Source organism: Melozone crissalis, unplaced genomic scaffold, assembly GCF_028551555.1.
Source record: "Melozone crissalis strain CALT ecotype California unplaced genomic scaffold, PUWL_Pcris_2 ptg000014l_1, whole genome shotgun sequence".
In the NCBI taxonomy this organism is placed as follows: domain Eukaryota; kingdom Metazoa; phylum Chordata; class Aves; order Passeriformes; family Passerellidae; genus Melozone; species Melozone crissalis.
The window spans coordinates 5906373-5924855 of NW_026535792.1; the positions used below are offsets into that span (position 1 = coordinate 5906373).

General features: G+C 47.8%; 1 protein-coding gene across 4 annotated transcripts in view; it reads right to left on the reverse strand.

The window, feature by feature from the left end:
• Nucleotides 1-3668: 3668 nt before the first annotated feature.
• The window catches only part of CHD2 (chromodomain helicase DNA binding protein 2), an 83916-nt gene continuing 69101 nt past the window's right edge, over nucleotides 3669-18483 (reverse strand). For all 4 annotated transcript variants that reach the window (XM_054272967.1, XM_054272964.1, XM_054272966.1 and 1 more), the window contains 14 exons: nucleotides 17636-17811; nucleotides 16143-16184; nucleotides 15063-15202; nucleotides 14223-14361; nucleotides 13938-14088; nucleotides 12545-12667; nucleotides 12099-12227; nucleotides 11219-11359; nucleotides 9978-10112; nucleotides 8927-9105; nucleotides 8278-8377; nucleotides 7594-7810; nucleotides 6606-6855; nucleotides 3669-5765 (listed from right to left, as the gene is read on the reverse strand). In XM_054272967.1, coding sequence (XP_054128942.1) covers nucleotides 5432-5765; nucleotides 6606-6855; nucleotides 7594-7810; nucleotides 8278-8377; nucleotides 8927-9105; nucleotides 9978-10112; nucleotides 11219-11359; nucleotides 12099-12227; nucleotides 12545-12667; nucleotides 13938-14088; nucleotides 14223-14361; nucleotides 15063-15202; nucleotides 16143-16184; nucleotides 17636-17811 — 2256 coding nt within the window. In that variant the 3' untranslated portion in view covers nucleotides 3669-5431. The remainder of the gene's footprint in view (nucleotides 5766-6605; nucleotides 6856-7593; nucleotides 7811-8277; nucleotides 8378-8926; nucleotides 9106-9977; nucleotides 10113-11218; nucleotides 11360-12098; nucleotides 12228-12544; nucleotides 12668-13937; nucleotides 14089-14222; nucleotides 14362-15062; nucleotides 15203-16142; nucleotides 16185-17635; nucleotides 17812-18483) is intronic.

The window sequence follows — 18483 nt, forward strand, 5'->3', positions numbered from 1 at the left end:
AAAAAAATACATAGGCAAAGGGGGGACATGCTGAAAATGCCCCCCAGCTCCTCCCTGTGCTGAGACCCACGGGAGTGTCACCGCCTGTAAATACTGTAAATTATTTATTGAGAGAAACACAAGTAAAGTTTGAGGTTTTTTTGACAATAAACGAGTGGGTCTTGCTTTGTTCCCCGTGTGTGTTGCCTGGTGCTGTTCCCCACTCAGGATGAAGTGTTGCCCCATTTCTGCACTCACTCCAAAGCAGCTTTCTTCCACCTGAAGGACCCTCTGACAGCTCATTTCTGTCCTGAATCCTACTGAGAATTGCACTCTGGAGTTCGATTAATCTACAACCAAATGATAAAATTAAAAAGGGGATGGGGGTGAAAAAAAAATTTATATATGGGAGTAATCGACCATTACAGCCCTGCTTCTCTGGGAGGGGAAATGTGCAGCAATGGGGTCCCAGTGGGTATCACCACCCCTCCCTGCTCACCACAGCAGATTGGGGTGTGCATCCTAGTAATGGTAATGGTAATTCCTCCCTTTGTTGGGCAGCTCTCCTGTCCCAGCTGGGTTTGTTGCTGCCCTCTAATGAGGAAAAACGAAATTGCATTTTTTTTCTCCTGTTCAATTTTCCGGTTTTGAAATCTGAAGGGACTCATTGTCCCAGCAGCTGGGGACAGGGAGATGCTGAGGGCAGGTGGGACACCCACACCAGCTCAGAACACATGGATATGGATGAATCCATGCAGTGATGCCCAGCACCAGAGATGTGATTGACATCTGGCTTTCCCCTCCTTCAAAGCCCAGAGAACTGGCAGCATTTTGGGAAGAGCCAAATCCGCTCCCTCTGCCACTCCTTGCATGGGAGAAGTGGCTAAATCTGAAAATTCATCTACAAAGTGCCCAGAGTGCAGGGGCCTGGGGTCTCCCTCACTGTTCTGCTAGGAGGTCACCAATGGTGCCCTGCTGTCCAGCCTGGAACAGTGAGCAGGCAGCCCCTGCATGTTCCAGTGGGACAAAGTGCTGATGTGACCACCAAGACACAAGGATGCTCATCCCCATTAACCACACAAGACAGTAAATCATCCCCAGGAGCTAAGTGGGGATGTGCAGGGACATTGGTGGTGGCAGTGGTGGCCTTGTGGCACCTGGGAGAAGTTCATGTTGAGGGCTGGTGAGGAGGCAGCCCCTGGGGGATCCAGGGTCCCATCCCATCACTCTGCGTTGGACAGCAGCTCAAGTGCCACCACCAGGGGCTTGGGGTGGGTTTCCAGCCCCACTTTGGCTGTGCCTGCCCATGCCCTGGCCTTTGGCCACTGTCCTGGGCTCTGAGTGCTTGGGGTGAGGCAGGACCAACTGTGCAGGAGCAGCCACAACTGCAGAGTGATGTTTTTCACCAAAAATCAGCTTTTTGCTAGGAACCGGCTCCCTCTAGAGGGTCTGCCCCTCTGTAAAGCACAGCCCTGTCCCCTCACTGGGGTGGGTGCAAGGCCGGGCTGGGGGAGACACCTGGCAGCATCAGGGTGCTCACATCCTTACCTGCCTGCTTAAATCAAAATAAAAACGTTTAAAAAGTCACTGGCCTCAGGTAGATTGACCCAGGCACGTACAGCCAGCCCAGCTGCCTGAGCCCCTGTGCCTCCCTGCAGCTGAGCCCCATGGCCAACAGCCAGTCACTCTTTCCATTAGGAAATCCATTTTTCAGGAGCATATAACTCAGCTGTGAAATTTCACTCTCGGCTGAAACTTGGCTCAGCAGCAGAGAGCCTGGGAAGGGCTGGACCCAGTGGCTACAGGTGTGAAAAGTGCTTTTTACAATGAGCTTTTATAACTTGGGAGAAACGGCTCCAATCCCTGCTCTGTGTGGGCCTCAGTGTGAGCAGTGCAGGGTAAAGACCAAACCAAAGCAGCCACTGGATGCCATCACATCCCACCTGGAGAGGCACATCCTGCCCAGGAGGGGCTGGGGACAGACAGGAGAACTCACTGATGCAGCAGCAGCAACACTTCTCCTAGAGAAAGGGGAATTCTCCCCAGAAAAGGTAAAAAAGAAATTTACACATCCTCAGAGATCCATAAAACCTGGGGGTGGGATAAACATAATCATCAGTATCATCCCAGTGAAATCCTGGTGGGTCTGGGTTAGAGAATTTACAGCTCCTTCTGATCAGGTGGAAATTCCCATCTGAAGAAGCTTCCAAGTCTCTATCAGCACAGACTGTGAAACTATGTAAAAACAGCCAAGCAGAACATGCTTATTCCTGCACAGTGAAAATATCCTTGGTAGCTTGGCTGTGGCTGGCAGGAAAGGGCCCTGAGTGATCCCAAAGCAGCCCCCAGAGACACCACGCTGGGGCCCTTCTGAAAATCTCAGTAACACTTTTTAATATACAAGAATCAAAAGTACAGCAGTTTTACAATGTAGGAAAATTTCATACATACTATATAAACAACATATTTACATCAGAAATCACTAGGACAGTGGCATTTCTTTCACAAATATAAATTAATATTAATTACTGTTTTTAGTCAACAGGTTTAAAAGTCCGTATTTTTACAGTAAGAGTCCTTCTCTCCCCAGAGGGGAGGCAGAGGTGGGGAGGAAACGGGTGAAAGCAGAAAAATATTTTTGTGTGGATCACAAACCATTCACACAAGGACTTCAGCACTCGGTTCCATGTCCATTTTGGTTGGGACCACATCGCCTGTCCCCACAGCAAGTTTTGGTCTGCAGGATTTCCACCATGTGAACTCGTAACTTTACACCATTTCCAAAGAGGTCAGGCTGAAAAACTCTTTTCTTTTTTTTAATTGAACCCCAGCAAGTTACTGCTATTTTCTGCAAAGAGGTTGGAGGGAATCCCACAGCTGGTTAGGAAGGAAGAGCTGTACCAAAGCTGTCACAAACACCACAGGGGAAGTTCATGGCTGTGGATGTGTCCCCTCTGATCCCACTCCTGTCCCCGTGACTGTGTTTGGTTGTGGTCCCTATGCTGAGGGGACATAAAATGCATAAGTGTGTGTGTGTGTGCTCAGGGAAGACTTTCTCCCAAATCTCCTTCTCCACCTTCACTAAAGCAAAACCCAGCAAACATTCACCCATCATGAGTGGACATGATGTGACTCCAACATCAGGCTGAAGTGACAGTGGGGACAGCTCTCCAGTGGATATGGGTAAAGCTTTTGCTGTTGCACAAGAAGGAAATCCCAACCAACCTCAGATAAGCAGAAACCCCCACATCTCAACACAGAAAATGCCTCTTGCTGGGATCCAAAGCTCTCCTGCACCAGCCCTCACACTGGTTGCCAGTATTGCCTTTGCTACACGAGTATGGCACAAACTTCCCACCGTGACAAAAACAGCCATTCTCTTTGCCCCTCTGAGGCCACCTCCATTTTCACATTAAAAGCTAATACCTCTGAGAAGAAAGGACCTCTTTGTTGAACACCACAGCCTGCAATCACAGCTTAGTGGGAAACACCACGGAAAGGTGCTCTCTCCACACCTCCCACCCCTCGAGGGGGACTGTGGAAGACTTGCCTTCACCTCACCTTGCACAGGTAAACACAAGTGTAACACTTTATCAGGGCAGCAGGTGCCCCTAAGGAAACAAAACTGCCCTGAATTCGGTGGAAATCTTGCAACATAAAAACAAAAGGGGAACAGAACACTTCCCGTGGAGCAGCGGGATGGGGAGGAGTGGTGGCAGCAGATTTCCAGGGATACACTGCATGGAGGAGTTTTAGTGTCAGTTTGCATGCACCTTCCAAGGCACTGCCTGGAGTCAGGAAGCCAGCCCTGAACACCCATCTGCCCTCAGTCCTTTGGGAAAGGGACATCACAGCTTATTAGAGTCAAATACTGGCATCTTAATAGGAGGCCCAGCTTCTGTGCCCTGCCAAACAGGAGTCTGGAACAGCCTGGTCTTTAATACTGAGCTCTGGGTGGTGATGCAGCCCCAGACACTACGCTCAGGGCAGCATTTGTGGTCTCCAGGGAACTCCAATCTGAAAAATAATCACTCAAGGTGCTTCTGGCCAGCAGGATGTGCACAACCAACCCCTCACCTCACCAGTGTCCAGGATGGATGCTGGTCTGCATCAAATACTGTGGTTTGAATACTTGGAGTGTTTGCCCTGAAGTTCACTGAGCTGGGCTGCACATTCCTCTTTTCCCTCTGCCACGCTGGGCTCTAAGACATTTGTTCCAAGGAATTCCTCATTCTGTCCCTGCTCACTGAGGTGCCAAGTCCTCAGGTTCATTTCCAATTTAGACAAACAAAAGGTCTATAAGTGCAGGTACTTTTAGCAATTCAGAGTCACTGCTGACTGCTGGAAGGTGACCATTCCCTGAGCAGTGATCACTACACTGGATTCCTATTTCACCTTGCTCTACCATCCCCTATCCTTCAGTTACAGTAAAGGTTTGTGATCACTGCTTTGTGAAGCACAGAGAGAAATGATTTGCCCAAAGACCAGAGACTTTAGTGGCAGGAAGATTAGGAGTTCCAGTATCCCCAGAGCCATCTTTTGATCTTGCACCTCCCAGCCAGCATCTGTTACTTCCTGGACCACCCAAGCTGCCCATGCCAGAAGAGTTTTGTTATGAACTCCAGAGCCCTGTCCACCAGGAAATACTGTTCTTACCCCAATTTCTTTCCTGATGGTTAGAAGTGAACTAAGCCTTTTGTTGGCCTTTTTTCGCCAGCTCACACTTAACCCCAGAGTCAAGATTTGCCAGTTCCAGCTCTGGAGAAGGGAGGAAGATCCCCCCACCTCTTCTGTTGCAGGGGACACAACAGCAATCAAAGCAGAGCCAGTTTCTTGAAATGGATAAAGACATGAAAATGATAACATGGCCAGGAAAGTGATGAATTGTCACCAGCATGGCTCCAGCTCGTTTGGAGTCATTCTGCAGGGACATCAAGTCCCTCTTTCAACCAAGTTTGGCTGCTGAGGGACTTCCCTGTCCTTCCTTGAATATATTGCCCCATGCTGGTGACACACAAATCCCAGCCCAACCAGTTTATCCCCAACCCCAAAGCAGCATCTGTCACGTAACATCAAGTCAGAGCAGGCACACAGCCTTCTGCACCATCCTAAGCAGCACCAATCTGCCTTCTCCTTCTGAGGAAACACTGGCTGAGGAAAAACTCCCTTGGGTCCATTGGACTGAGGAAAACAAAAACAAAACAACAAACGAGGCAGCAAGGCTGGTTCCATGACAGAACAGTTCAATGGTAAAAAAGGGGAAAGGAAATGGGAATCTAAACCAGAATCAAGAACTAGGGAAAATCTTCCTCCACCCACTCCCCCAAATTCCTCCTTGACCCAGCCAGATGATAGCAGCATGTTCAGAGTTTCTGGTTGCTGGCTTGGAGAAAGCAGCCACCGTCGCACCAGTCCCAGGATCTCGGACGTGCCCTTCGCCCTCTCCGTCGCTCTACGCTTTCCGAATGTTCCAGTTATAATCTGGGTTGTTTTTCTGTTCCAATGACCTATCCAGAGGTGACCTGTGATCGAGAGGTGACTTGGAATCGTGGGGGGATTTCTGAGAGGGGGGCGAGCGAGGGTCCGACACCGGAGGGTGGGATGGAGGGAGGGGCTGTTTGTAATCGCCCAGTTTGTCTGTGTGGAAGGACCGGTAGTGGTCCGAGGGTCCTTGCCCGTGGTAGCCCATGGGTGGCCTGTGGTCAGACATCCTCCTGAAATCCTGCTGGTGGTAGTTCTGAGGCCTGAAGTCCTCGGACCGCCGGCGTTTGGAATCGTGGTGGTGCCTGTGCAGAGGGAAATGGATGGAGATCAGCTCCCCCAGCCCGCTGAGGTGAGGGCAATGTCTTAGGTGTGTGTATTCTATTCCTATCTGTGGAGCAGTTACCTTCTTAGTTTTTCTTTATCTCTTCCACAACCAATCCTCCCTCTGGGAAATACCCTTCTGTTAATGGCCAATGAGTGTCACTGTATGACTGATAAAATTACATCATCCCATTGAGAGAAGCTCCGCCCAGGGGGAGGGGCCAAGCATTCCTACCTGGATCTAATCAGAGGTTTGGAAGACCACAGGCAGCCTTTTTCCCACTGGATTCCCAGGGGAGCAGCCTTTTTCCCACTGGATTCCCAGAGGAGCAGTCTTTTCCTCTGAATTCCCAGAAAAGCAGCTTTTTCCCACTGGATTCCAAGAGGAGCAGTCTTTTCCTCTGAATTCCCAGAGAAGCACCTTTTTCCACTGGATTCCCAGAGGAAGATCAGGCTCATCTACACTACCACTGGAGGTACTACTACCTTCCTTCAGAGGAAGACTACACTGTTCTACAGGATCAATGCTCCAACAGAACCACCCCTGGCACTGCAGGAGGGCTGCAGCCACCATTTAATGGGACTGCTGATATCCACAGGGTGTCAGCTCTATTCTGACTTTGTCAGAGTTATTTTGTATTACTGCACTGTTTATTTTATTTTATTTTATATTTTCTTCCCTAACAAAAAACTGTTATTCCTGCTCCCGTATCTTTGCCATAATTTCAAAATTACACCAATTCAGAGGGAGGGGGTTGACATTTTCCATTTCAGGGGAGGCTCTGCCTTGCTCAGCAGACCCCTGTCAGACCATCGCTCACCTGTCGTAGTAGTCGCGGTGGCCGCGGTGGTCGCGGTCGCTGTTGTACTGCTCGTAGGGCCGCTTGCGGGACAGGTTGTTTGGTCGGTAGTTGCCGGAGCTGCGGTGGGGGTCCCCCCGCGAGCGCCGCTCCCCGTAGTGGTGGTCCTTGTACCAGTGCTGCTCGTACTGGTGGTGCCGCTCCCCGCCCCACATCTGGTTGCTGTTGCCGCCGTAGTTGAACTTTCGATCCCTCTGCCAGTCTCCTCGGTCTGCCGTGGGCAAAGAGCACCTCTGAGTCTCTGTCGTGATTTGGTTTAAACCCATTTGCTTCCCTGAATTCTCCAAGAAAAAACAGCTATTGACACCCCTTTAACTTTCTCCTCCCTAAACGTGGGCCCATTTTATTCTTTGAATTTCTGTCACAGACATCTTTTATGAAAAATCCTTTCCTTAGAATTTTTCCTCCTGAGAAGCTGAGAGGCCTCAGGAACAAAATGTAAACAATGATTATCTGCTGCTGTGGAATGCAACAGGTGGATCTGTGATTGGCCCATGTTGGTTGTTTCTAATTAATGGCCAATCACAGTCAGCTGGCGCAGACAGAGAGCCCCGAGCCACAAGCCTTTGTTATGATTCCTTCTTTTTCTATTCTTAGTTAGCCTTCTGATGAAATCTTTTCTTCTATTCTTTTAGTATAGTTTTAATATATCATAAAATAATAAATCAAGCCTTCTGAAACATGAACTCAGATCCTTGTCTCTTCCCTCATTCTAAGACCCCAGTGAACACGGTCACAAATTTCTTTATCACTATTTCTTTATCATCCTCACAAATCTTACTCACATTCTTTTCCTCACTACATCACCACGTTTTCTAGCCCAGCAGTAAGTACAGATGTTCTATCCCATCCCCTTTAAACCTGAGCAGCCACAAGTCCCAGAAGGACTTGTGTCCAGGAGCATTAGGTCAGAAGGGAAGGTTTCTCCTGGCCTGCCAGCCTGGCTCACCTGTGTTGCTGAAATGTCTCTTGTTTGGGTGGCCGTAGTTGTCCCGGGGGTGGCCGTGCATCTGCTGCTGGGTGTGGGAAGGGGGCATGTGGATCTTCTGGGAGTGGGGATTGTGAGGCACGTGGGACTGGGACATCACGGAATCGCGGCTGGAGCCTGACGGCTCTGGGCGGAACGGCTTCTTCATGCTGGACATGTCCTCCTTCTTCTTCTGCTCCTGCAAGGGGGAACAGAGGGATGGATACAGCTCAGCTGCTGTCCCACCAGAAGAGTAGGACTGTGAGCCAAGCTTGTCTGCCAGGCTCTGGATTTTCCTGCCTCTTTGAGGTGAGCCAACTCTGTGCCCAAGAACGGCACAAACGTGGTGGAGGACAGGCAGAATTTCGCAGCTCTGCTTCTACACCTGATCTCTACAGGGCAGCATGACCAGGCTTTTCATTCCACTTTTCATTCCAGAGCAACTGAACATCACATGCCTGCTTTTGCTTGGTCAGGACAGCCAGGACAAAGTGACCAGAAATACCACATAGAAAAGAAGGCAAATGCAATCAGGCTGTTTAGATGTTGAGCAAATCACAGTGCCAACAACAAAGAACACCCACGGTAAGAGGCAGAAAGAATTGGCACTTTCAGTGCAACAACTTTTAAGGACAGAAATTGAAGGGAAAGCACTTCAGGTCTCACCTCCTCTTCCTGTGATCTTTTCTTATGAGCCATCTTGTAGAGTTTGTGTAGTTTTCTGGCATCAAATTCTGTGAATTTTGACACAAATATCCACAAGTTCCTAGAAGGACACAAACATTTTCTGTTAAGTGCTACAGCAGCAGTTTAACTGCCAATGACTTCCAAACCAACATCAAATTCCTTCTACCCTTTCGGGAAAACAGTCTCAGCTCGGGACAGGATGATCAGGAGGGCTGGAACCATATTCTTCAAAGTAAAATAAAGAGGTTTGGAGTGGTTTGTATGATTTAGCTTTGAAATCAGTTTTAATGAAACCAGGACAACTTGAAGACAAAACATTTGCCTGGGACTTGTGATGGAAGACCATCCCTGGAAGTGTTCAAGGTTCAGGCTGAATGGAGCAATCTGGTTTAGTGAACTGTGTCCCTGCCCATGGCAGGGGGTTGGAACTGGGTGATTTTTAAGGTCCCTCCCAACCCAAACCATTCCATGATTCTGTGATTCTGTGGACTGAGTGGAGCAGAAATCACAAGACTTCACGGGTTAAGTAAAAGGCAAATGGCACATCCATCCACAAAAAATCCAGCAGCCTCTGATTACCATTTCAAAATGTTCTAGACCAGCTAAGGAAAACAAAATGATCCCTCACCTTCTCCACAGCTTGATGTGATCCTGGTCAGTGTAGGCTTTAAGGCACTCAGAGATGCGATCACCGATTTTCAGGAGGCAGTTTCGTGTGTGCTCCAGCTGTTCTTGGACTGTCAGTCCCTTATCAGGCTTATCAAGTTGCTTCAGTGCTTTTTTGACTGGTCTCATCCTTTCCTTGCACTTGAAAGAACAACAGAGAGGAGAAAGTGATTAATTTGGCAGAGGGCTCTACATCATTGCCCTGTTAATTGAAAAGAAGCTTGTTTAGCTTTATCTGGCCATTAGGCAAGGAGAAATCAGCTATAAAATAGCAAATTGTTAGACAAGCTGCAGACAATCATCAGTAAAAGACAAGATTTTTCCCACCCCCACTGCCCCTGCCTTTTAGGAGGGAACAATTTGCTTTGTAAGCAGTAACCACACATGGTCTGCCCCTGCATGGATCCCATGGCAGGCAGGGAAGTGGATCCAAGCCTCCACACACTGAACCAGCCACCCCAGCTGAAAAACTGCTCAATTCAATCCTGTCCAATCCCATCTTTGGTCACTTTAATGCTTGCTTTTACCAAAACTAGCAGATATGAGATGAAAGCACCCTGTTTTTCAGCCTGGGCACACCAACACCATGCACAGATAAGGAATCAGACAGGTTTTTTGACTGCCTGCCTGGATCTTTTGTACATCACAGAAGGAAAGTTAAAGAAAAAGACAAAAAAAAACCCACAGGACTTCCAACAATACAGAGATTTGCATTGAGAGAACTGCTTGTAAGAAGTGGTGTTTCAGCCAAGGAGAATCTGCAATGATAATTTTACTAAAAGGCAATTTTTACAATGAGCCTTCTGGGCATGTTTGCTGTGAGAGCATTTACACAGCTCTTCACCTCCAGCAAGGTCACCCTCAAAACTCCCCTGCATCTCCTTTCCTGAAAGAGCTTCAGTGGCTCCTTGGCTTCCACAAGAGAGGGACTGTAAGGCTGCAGGGTGTTTTGTAACTTCACTGGGCTCTCAGCACTGCCCTCCCATTTCCCAAGGAAAATACAAAATACTCACTATGCTGAATGTTTCTTGGTCCAGATCATCATCCTCATCTTCTCCAATGGGGATTGGCTCGCTCCCTGCAGTGATGTGGACAGGACCCTGTGATCTCTTCCCTTTACTTCCAGATTTGGCCTCTGCACCTTTAGGCTTTACAAGGACAAATTACACACATCATACAATGAGCCAGGATGGAGGATCCCCAGTGACCCAGCTAACAACCTCCACACTATTGTTACTGGCAGCTGCTAAACCTGGGCACTGTTCCTACAACTTTCCTCCCAAAATCTCCAACTGTTGAGCTGCAATGGCTCTGTTTAACTTTATGTCATCCATGAAGGAGAAGGGAGAAGTCAGAGCCAACAGTTTGGACATGAACACGATATTCACACTCATGGGGAGAAACCAGTGTTGAAGAGTTGGAACAGAGGTTAAAATAAAGAGTATCTCTCCCTTGCAAAGGACTGAGCTCAGGGTAGTCTCATCTCTACAAGCATCTGCAACTTTATGTGATATCACTAGTTCTCAAATCATGGCCTGTTCATGTATATTTTTACCTATATGACTTACCTGCAGTCAAAGCCACACCAAAAATCTCTGGAAAGCAAACTTTCCCCTACATAGACAACAGAACTTCTTAGTTTGCACTTATGACCTCAGTGTCAAAACACACTGGGCATGTAGTACATACCTGTTCCTTGGACAGGTACTTCAGGTCATCATTATGGAAGCTTTTACCCCCCTTCCAATTTGCACCCAGCCTCAGGGCAGTTGTACCCAAAATTCAGGAGACATTTGAGTCTCCAGCATACCAGTGATGTTGAAACACTCATTCTGTTGAGTCCTGAGCAGTGACAATGACAACTTACAGCCTTGATGGTGTGGACACTTGGGTCATTTGGGTGAGTTTAAATTAAAGGGGAATACAGACAAGGACCTGCCAGCCCTGTGATAAATCACAGCTGGACAGAACTTTGATCTGAGTGCTCCAGGCTCTTTCCTTAGCATCAGCTCTGTGGCCACATCCATGGCACAGGGACAGCTGTACTTTAAAGGCAGCCTGACAAAATCTCTTCCGTTTTGGTCACATTCCATGAAGCTTTAGGACATATTGCCTTTTCTACTTTTTATGGCGATTCAGAAGGGCTGAAAAAGGGACACCCCTCATCCCACAAGGCCTTTAATGAATCCTAAGTCTCACAGTTTGTCCAGCTCAGGGTCTTCCCTATCATGCTGCTCCTGAAAGTATCACATACCTTCTCCTTCTTGTCTTTTGTCTTCTTTTTCTCCTTATCGCTCTCCTTTTCTTTCTTAGATGATGTCTGTTTTTCCTTGTTCTCTTTGTTCTCTTTCTTCTTCTGTTTCTTTTTCACTGGGCTCTTGTCCAAGCCATCCTCCTAGAATATCAGTCACAGCACAAAGCTGGAGTCCCTCACCTCATGTACATTTTCTTCCACAAAACATCCTTAAAGCACAGGCAACTTTTGAGGTCCATCCAGATTTACCCTCACACCTCTTTAGGCAGACATCGAGCCCTGCTCAAGCAGCTGCCATCCCCTCAGAGGTGACAAAAGGGTATGAAAAGCAGAGCAGCCCCACTCTGTGGCAAGCTGGCAAGCTGCAGAGCAGCCCTGCTCTCCTGTGCCAGCTGCACTCCAGAACGATCAGCCCCCGAGGTAGATACTGATCAGCACACGAACAAAAAGCCTCAGACTGCAAGCCAAACCACTCAAAGTCTGAACATTTTCTAAGCAACAGCATGACCTTGGTAAACTCCAGCCTCACCATGGGCTGACGTGCCCAAAAGGAGAGGGAAACAATTCTTCTTTCTCTCCTTTATAAGGGCAACAGGCTTTGTCCTGAGACAACCTTTCCCCCGAGTCAATGTGTGGATGTCTGTGGCCTTTCTGGGATGCCCCCAATCCCTTAAAGCACTGAGCTGAAAGAATAGGTGGGAAAGGTCCTTCTTTCACACCAATAGCTGTATGGGTGGTTTTGTGAGTTAGCCAATCCTGTGGGAATTCACTCTTAGTGCCTCTGACTCTGGGGGCTTTGCTGGGAATGCTTCCCAAGGTGAGGTTGGGCAGTGACAGCAGAGCCCAAGGAAACCTGGAAAAGCCACCAAGGCTGACTCACCTTGACTTCACCTTCTTCTGACTGGTTGTCTGAGTGCCGAGGGGAGGAGAGCTCATTCCCATGCTCATCTTTGACTTTGGGAGCCTTGTTCTCCTTCTTCACTCGGGGTTTCCTCTTCTTTAGCTTGCCCTGGTAAAAACAGAACAAGTCAGGGAAAGCAAATAGCTACAGCTACTTCCTGGGGACATTTCCCATCTCCTGAACATTGTGCAAACAGCTGCAGGTCCTGCAGGCTGGCAGGAAACCTGATGAGCCCAAATCCTTCAGTAAGAGCAGAAATAACCTGCCCCTTATTAATTATCATTTAAATGAGAATTATCACAATGTAATCAGACAATAAGTCCATATTCCTTCATAGAAATGATGTCAGGTGAACTTAGGGAACACAGGGTGTCTCCTGCCATCAGCCAACCACTGCCCCTGAAACCCCCAGAATCACATCTCACCTCTTCCCCATCTTTCATGTTTTCTTTCTTGTCCAGATCTTTTTTCAGCAGTTTCAGTAGATAATCAACTCGGGTCTGGAGCTGTTTTCCCTGAGGTTTCTTATCTGTCTCAACTGGTAGGATCTTTAATAAAGCAGAAAAAAAAAAAAATATATATATACACCCATATCCACAAAACTTGAGAAAATATTTATACATTAGCAGCAGCCCTTCCAGGCCCAGCAAAGGGCAGAAGATGCTGCACCTTCTGGGGGAACAAGAAGGCTCAAGCCTTCCTTTCCCATGTCCCTGTGTGGCCAAAGGCAAAGCTCCTAGCAAGCAAGCATCCTTCCCCTTGGAATCCTGCACAAGTTAAAGGATCCCAAGGCTTGCTAAGCCTTGCAAGCTTGCTAAGGTCTCTTGAAGGAAAAAATCCTTTACAGGCTATATTTGGGACTTTGAGTTGCAAAACTGAGTCCACTGGCCTTGACACCTCGGATTTGTTTGTGGCAGCTTGGTCACAGCAGCCCAGTCACTCTGGTAACCTGAGACACTGCCACAGCAGGGGCACAGATGCACAATTTTTAGTGGAAAACAAGGCTGAAAGGTGACACTTTGTGGAGGAAATAGCTCAGCTTGCCAGCTAGGTTTGCTTCATACTTCACTGGAAAATGGGTGGCGTGTTTCAGGCAGCTGTTTCCATTGCAAAATGCCTTTCTGAGCTCCACACATGGAGGGCTCTCAGGCAGAGCCTGATCTCTGCTAAAAGCACCAGCAGGGATGTCAGGGGAATGCTGCAGGCTGGCAGCAAAGCTGGTGTGCAGACTCCCAGTGCTCCTCAGCCCTGTGCTGCAGTTTCCACACTCTTTCCACCACACTGACACAACGGATGGCGGATTATTTTTAACCCAGATCATTTCAACATGGTGCCTGTAAACTGTTCTTGTGGGGATGACTGAGGAACAGAGGAACTAGATGGAGGCTTTCCAGCTGGCTGTGCTGCCATTCCCAGTCCCAGTCGTGTAACCATACCCTCGAAGCTAACACGGACCAGCCTCGACACAAGCAGTGTCAAATCTGTGAGAAATTATTTCCACTCAGAAATTCACACTCAGCTTCTTGTGAGATGCTCAAGAAAACATCAAGTCACAGCCTCTTCCATCCTGTGCATGGAACCACACTGCCACTTTCTGCCTGCATCAATTCAGTGTGGTTCACCCGGTACTGCCCACCAAACAACACAACTCTGCCTTCCATCCAGCATGCAACATTCCATGAAGGCCACCGTCTTCCTCATTATCACTGATCATGGTTTTTGGAGTAGTTACAAACATAAACATCTGTTTTTGGAGCACATGAGGTGTGTTTGCTATGAGCAATGGACCCAATGGAAGCAGCAAGCAAAGCCACCTACCTTATCAGACAGCTTCAGCTCCGGGTCTGTTTTGATCAGCTCCCAGTTTCCATAGCCATGCTCGTAAATTCCCACCAGCAAGCGAGAATCCTCCTCCACTCCCCAGTCTACATCAAAATGAGCAGCTTTGACACGGCACGTCAGGCGGTACCTAAAGGCATTGCAAACACTGCTTTTAGTGCTGTGGAGGATAAAGGAAATCCGCACATCCAGGCTGTTCTCTTCCCACTACAAAATCCAAACTCCCTGAGCCTCTTTCTGCGTTGCCTACTTAGCCAAACTCACTTCTTCCTTTCCTCTGGGTCCGAGGGAATGGATTTGTGCAGCATTTCAAACTCCTCCTCGTGCTGGATGATGGATTTCACATTGACTTGGACACCAGAAATCTTGATGGTAGGACCTCGTCTCTTTCCAGGTCCTTTCCCTGCTCAGCAATAAAACACAGCATTAATTAAAGGAACTCTTACAGAAGGAAGTATCTCTGTAAAATGGCTCCACAGACAGTGAGCAAGACCTTGCCTGCAGCCTCTTATTTAAACATAAGGCCCAAAATATAAGTTTTCTTCCACAGCTCACTTAGATCTGCAATTTAAACACCTCCCAGTACCATTTTCTTAAAAATACTTCTAAGTACACTGGAGCTGTTGATTCTGCAGTCTTGGTCAGCTGCAGCAGGCAGAGACCCAGCAGGAAATCCATCCCTGACTCTGTATGTCCAAACAAACAGCAAAGAGCAGCCAGACAGAGAGTGGGTGGTGATTCCAGCTCTGGGAATTGCTGTGGACCCAGCTTTACTGTGGAGTACACAGCACCAGTTTGATTTCCAGTTAAAATAAGATCTGCTTTGCTTTGTGGCCCAGTATTCAATGAGCTGGTCACTTCAGCCTCTCTCCACAAAAACTCATGTGCAGCAGAAGCCAACAGACCCAAGAGGCACTGTCCAGTCTGAACAGAAAGCTCAGGGGCTCCTGTCTGAGGGTGAGAGCTGCCTGGCAGAGCTGGGGTGGTTTAAGTGTGTTTTTGTTCATTGCTTCACAATGTGGCCTCCCTGTCCAGCACTGGAATGGTTTCCTCACAAGCTCCATGGAACACTCCCAAAACCACCCTAACAACCCCCTGGCCTACCTTCTGCTGGATTTTCCTTCAGCTGCTCCTCATATTCCTGCATTGCTGACACACAGCTGTTGTGGATGAGCTCCCCCAAACGCTTCAGGTCAGCCACAGACTTGTCCACCAGCTCAGCATCCCGGGCAATGCACTCCAGCCTGGGGAACAGGGACAGCTTGGTGTGAGATACAGCAGTTCCTCTCTCAATCACTTCCGATTCCATTGTTTCACAGCTCAGTGCTGTACACATGTGAATGTATAAAACATGCACGAGGAAACAACCCAGGTTTGTCTTTTTTTTGGGTCTAACAGCTGCAGTGCAGATGCAGTAAAACTGATCCAATCATGTGGATTTTTTAGTACCAAAGCAAAGGTGAGAACTGTCTCTCCTGGGGACAACAGGGACCCTCTGTGACTGTCCAGTATTCCCTGAGGCTTTCCCAGTTCCACTTTAACTCCATTTGATGGTCCAAAGCTGCCATCTGCTGTCGCTTTTGCCTGCCTGAAGTCAGTAACATCAAGACTCACATGCAAGCCTTGTGTTTCATAACAGGAGAGCAGAACCAGCTGAAAAACCACTGAATTTCTCCTATAATACATTCAGGGAACTCTGCCTCAGCCCTGAGACCTTTCCAGAGCCAGAGCCCTGCAGATCCATGTTTAAGGATGGTGCCTCTCTTTGTCTCCCTTCAGGAGGGACAGAGCATGGAAAGACGCTCCAAATCCAGTCCTGAGGCTAACGTGCACAGAGGAGCTTGGCAAGTGTTTTGGGCAGCATTTGTTGTTCTGACAGCTGCTCCCTCTCCTCTCTGGGCAGAGTGGGAATGCCCCAAGGGCAGGACTGTGCCAGCAGGGCCCTGCTGTGTCACAGCCTGGCACCACCACTGCTCCAGCTGGTTTTCAGCCAGCATTCATCAGTGCCCATCAAGAGAGGCACCAGGGAGTGCCCAGCAGTGCCTGGGGTCTGTGGCAGGGCAGCAAGGCTTGTGCTGTCAGTGCAGGCTGTGTCACACACCCAGAGCAATGAGTGCCTGCAGTGCCCAGGAGCACAATGTGCCTCCATGGTCATCTCTGGAGCAGGGCCAGCTTGGGACTCACCTTTCAAGAGGCAATCCAAACTTCTTGTAAGCCTTGATAAACCTAAGGAGAGAAAAAAAAAAATTAAAAAACTAAACTAGCTGCCATAAAAAGTAGGTCCTATATCACAAATGTGCTTGAATATATTAATTACAGCCTGTCACATTATCACCCTTGCATTCCCCACTGAGCAGCTCAGCACTGGGCAGCCTCATCCATTAGCCCCCACAAGGAGTTTTGTGACCTTGGCTGAAGAAGAACACAACATTGTTATGAATGTTGAGTGTTTGACAGATGAGGGGTAAAAAAGAAAAGGAGAGTGGTTACTGTAGGGCAAAAAAAAAAAAAAAAAATAGAAGAAAGCATTGGCTCACACCATGTTGGTAATTATTAACTTCATTTTTCCAGGAAGAAAAGAGGCATTAAATCAATGTCATTAGTAATTTTAAAGCTTGGGCTGTAAATGTAGCAACCCATCACAGAAGAGCCAAATGTGGTTCCATTCATCACAGAGGTTTGCAGATGAGGTTTGCTATTTATTTTCATGTCTTATTTTTATTGTGAAAATCCCTGCTGTGGCTAACACATCTTTAGAGCAAGAGTTGCTGCAATCAAACATTGCCTTGAGCTGGGAGTAGACACAATGGCTACAACTACAGGTTATTTTTTAAATGAATTAATTTTCTGCCCTCTCATTTTCATTTTGTATTCTTTCAGCCCCTTTCTGCTACATCACAATAACCTAAACGGCTGTTATATTGCATATTGTAACATGTCCTCCTGCTCCATGGTTTCAAGATGGTTATAAGGCAGCTATCACAGCCCAAAAATTCTGTTATCTCCTGCTTAAAAATACAACTCCTCAGAGATAGAGAGTTAAGGAAAACTCATAACTCCCTCACTTCCATCTTTGGCTGAACATCTGGGTAGAGCTGTTAAGACAAAGATCTCTGGGAAAGACTCAAGAATTAGAAGATAGGAGAAGAAAACAATATTCTAAAATTCTATTCTCCGGTTGACATCAGACACTGACACATTCAGATTAACAGGACCAGTGCTTCTCATGAGGTCATTTTGCCAGAGCCTGCCTTTCACTGAGAGCTTAAATCAGCAGCATGACTGCCAGAAAAGTGTCAGGAAGGCCAGAGCCCTTGGCTTCTCCAGCTCTGTAGCTCATGGCACCTAAGACCTCTTCACATGTTATACAGCGTGAGCTCCATCCACTTGGCCCACAAAGGGCACTTACACCATGGATTAATTTTAGGAAGGTACCAAGCTTCACTGTAGCCTGGCTAAAGACAATCCAGTCCATTCTGCACTGACCTGGATGTTAAGGTCATCAGCTGGGATCAAACTGAGCTATATAAAGGTGCAGAAGCTGTGCCAGTGAACCAGCTCTGCCCAACCACTGACGTGCTTACAGGTGAACACATCCTGGATTAATCTGGGATTTTCCCCACCTGCATGGGGTTTCTAATTTGTCTTCTGAAGTGTCCCTTGTGCCCAGCACTGACCTCCTGATTTCAGCATCAGTAAATCCTTCCACAGTGTCTTTCCTGACACTCCGAGGGCGTCCCCGGCGCTTGGGTCTCTTCTCGTCGTCGGTGTCGTCGGTCTCGCTTTCTGACCCAGATGATCTCTGAAGCCTCCTCTTGGTCTCTGCATCAGATTCACTGTCATTTGTCTGAGCCTGCAGGTACCAGAGAAACAGCAGGACAGTCATCAACTGCTCATCTAATCAGCTAGCAACCTTTTCTGTCCCTCCGTGCACTGGCACTGTTTAATGGACTGTAAACCACGTGAGCATCCACTCCTGAAGAAGCAGGAGCCCATGTGGCCAGCCCAGAGAGGCTGCACAGTGGTGGTCATCCTCCTTTTACAGCCACCAGTTTCACAATTGAATTTTGATCTATAAAAGATGTTAAAATATTGATTTCCATGAGTTTATGCCACGGTCCCTTAGACTATTTTGAAAGCCAGGACACCTCAGAAATTAATCTGGATTCATCCAACATGAATTATCCTTCTCTGTGTTTTTCACATCAATGTTTTTCTCCAGCTCAGCCCACAGAACAGTTCTAAGCCCTTAGAGTCCCACATCCCAGCAGAGCATCCTTGCACAGTCAGCTTTCTTTTGGATTGGGGTAGATCCCATTACATAAAGAAGATCTTGGGAAGACACCATCTCTTTTGCTCCTCAGGATCCAGATTTAGGCAAGAGCCACCCAGGGACCTAGAGAGCCCAAGGAAAAGAGACAGCCAAAAAATGGCAAAATCTGCAGCAAAATCCAATACAATTGGGTACTTTGCTTTGTGGTCACTGCAGATTCTTTTGATTTTGTCTGCTAAGGTGAGATGAGTC